Source organism: Pteropus alecto, unplaced genomic scaffold (assembly GCF_000325575.1).
Source record: "Pteropus alecto unplaced genomic scaffold, ASM32557v1 scaffold313, whole genome shotgun sequence".
In the NCBI taxonomy this organism is placed as follows: domain Eukaryota; kingdom Metazoa; phylum Chordata; class Mammalia; order Chiroptera; family Pteropodidae; genus Pteropus; species Pteropus alecto.
This window is the reverse complement of record NW_006434832.1, coordinates 146483-148845: the sequence shown is the minus strand read 5'-3', so window position 1 is coordinate 148845 and position 2363 is coordinate 146483. Positions and strand designations below refer to the sequence as shown.

The 2363-nt window shown below is 50.8% G+C and overlaps 1 protein-coding gene across 2 annotated transcripts in view; it reads left to right on the top strand.

Annotated features, from left to right (window-relative positions):
* The window catches only part of MEOX1 (mesenchyme homeobox 1), a 17697-nt gene extending 15990 nt beyond the window's left edge, over window positions 1-1707 (top strand). Inside the window, exon 2 of one of the 2 annotated variants that reach the window (XM_025045640.1) lies at window positions 1146-1707. In XM_025045640.1, coding sequence (XP_024901408.1) covers window positions 1146-1219 — 74 coding nt within the window. In that variant the 3' untranslated portion in view covers window positions 1220-1707. Of the gene's footprint in view, window positions 1-1137 lie in introns of both variants that reach the window. The other variant, XM_006910089.2, reaches the window with a different exon arrangement.
* Window positions 1708-2363: the final 656 nt, after the last annotated feature.

Sequence of the window (2363 nt, the reverse complement as noted above, 5' to 3'; positions counted from 1 at the left end):
GAGGGGCTCCTCTCCTGGGCATCCCTCCTTTCCTTGGCTCTCTCACCCTCCTCCCTTCCCACCACTCCCTGCCCCCACCCAACCTTCTTCTTTTTCTTCTCCCTTTGCCCAGTGCAGTGGTTCTCAACTGTGCCTTTACCTGAGAATCACCTGGGGAGATTTTAATTACACTGATAAGATTGTTTTCATGGGTCTGGGTTGTAGTTCAGGCATCAGAGTTTTTCAAAGGTCCACCGGTGATTCTGACGCAGAGCCAGAGTTGGAACCTCTCATCTGTTTATTTCCCAACTTGAGTGTGCACTGGAATCACCTTGTTTACAATGCCAATTTTGGAACTCCGGAGAGCGATTGTGCAGTAATAATGAGTAGGCCTGGATTCCGCATCTCTAATAAGTTCTCCAGCTGATTCGGGTATGCAGCTGGTTCCTGGGCACACTCTGAGAACTTCCTAGCCCTTTGTTTTGGGCTTTCCCTCAGAGCATTCCACCCACACCCATGCTCTGACGAGGAGTAAAATATAGTCATAATAGTAATAATAATATTCGATAGCAGTTTTCAGTTGATAAAGAAAGCACTCTGCCAGAGAGCTCGGTTTAGAACAAAAGACTTAGATTCAAATCCTGCCTCTACCACTTCCTAGCCCTGTGACCCTTGAGACATGTCTCCCTCCCTCTCCGGATCTCCACCTGTAAAACAGGTCATAACCCCAACCTGTAGGTAACCTTGACGCTCAAGTGAGAAAATGTGCAGACCAGAGCTATTTAAGCTGGAAGGTGCATTATAAAAGGTGCTTTATAAAGATGAGTCTGGTGATCTTTTGCTCCCAGACCTTGGGGAATAGAAGCTAGAGGGAGGGAGCGTTGGTACTGGAAAACAGGGGCATGTAAAGGGGGATGGGACCAATGCAGAGTGACTTGTAGAATCTGTTCCCATGTCTGTCTAGGGCTTTCTTTATCTGAAGATACAAGGCAGGCCTCTGGGAAGATTGGTGTGTCTTCCCTTTGGTCCCAATTCCTGGACCTTTGGAGGAACAAGGAGGGGCAAGTAGTATTCAGAGCCGGGGCCCCTGGAGCTGCCCCCAGCTAGCCTGAGCATCAGCTGGGGAAGTGGTTGTACTCACTGGGCTCCTTTGCTTCCTCCGTCAGGTCAAAGTGTGGTTCCAGAACCGAAGAATGAAGTGGAAGCGTGTGAAGGGAGGTCAGCCCATCTCCCCTCATGAGCAAGACCCTGAGGATGGGGACTCTGCAGCCTCTCCAAGTTCAGAGTGAGATTCTCCATGGAGAAAAAAAGACTGAAGACTGAGCCCCTTACCCAGCTACCCCCACCCCAATCCCACCTTCACCTTCTCCCACTCACCCCAGGCAGCCTCTCCACATCTTGTAGTGACTTTTGGATATGAAGCTGCCCGGTGTTCCTGGGAGCCTTGAAATTTTCCAGAAAGTTCTGTCCAGCATTGCTCTGTCTTAGCGGCCCCTTCCCCAGGGCTTTGCTTCCCACAATTCTCATGAAATCATATAGCAGCCAGACTGGACCCCAGTGAAGCCAGGAGCAGCTCCAGGGACACTGTTCCTCAGGGTCTCTTGGCTACTGCCCACACCTCCTCCAACCACCCTCCTGGACACCACCCGGCCTGCTGGGAGAGGAGCACTGGGACCAGCTGGTGACTCATGAAAGCTAATGCTTCACAAGAAAGGAAATAACTGAGACACACACACACACACACGCACACACACACACACACACCACCACCACCACCACCACCCCACCCCACCACCCCCCGCCCCAGAACACCATTCCTTTCTGGGCTCTATATTTGAGGCTTTGGAAACCCTGAGTTGTCCCCAGACCCCAGGAAAACCCAGTGCGAGAAGGGTTGAGGACAGAAACTCAGCTGCTGCAAATCAGAAACCATCCTTGTCTCCCAATTTGTTGGCTGTTAGGTGGGCAAGTTTACGAGCGCTGGCTGGAAGAAGACGGTCGGCAAAACAGCCCGGTGTAGGTCTCTGCGGTCCCATACAGGCCCGTTCACACAGGCTCGACTGTGGAGGTGGGGTTGAAATGGACCCAGGACACCACCTGCTTTTTCAAAATCAATTCAGGAATACAGCTGGGACTGTCGAGCAGTGCCCCAGAGCAACAGAGCAGCTATTCCTTTTAAACCCACAATTTCTAAATTGAAAAACTATCCAGATGCTCACATTATTGAATTGAGGGCTGGAAAGTGTCCCCTATGTTCTGAGGGTGGAGAAATTATACTAGGGCTGCTGGGTGAGGGCCTAGAAATGTGGAACTCTGGAGAAGAAGGTTCTCTAGCTGCAGTGTCTTGTGTTTTCAAAAGACTCTGACTGCAAATGGGGATAAAA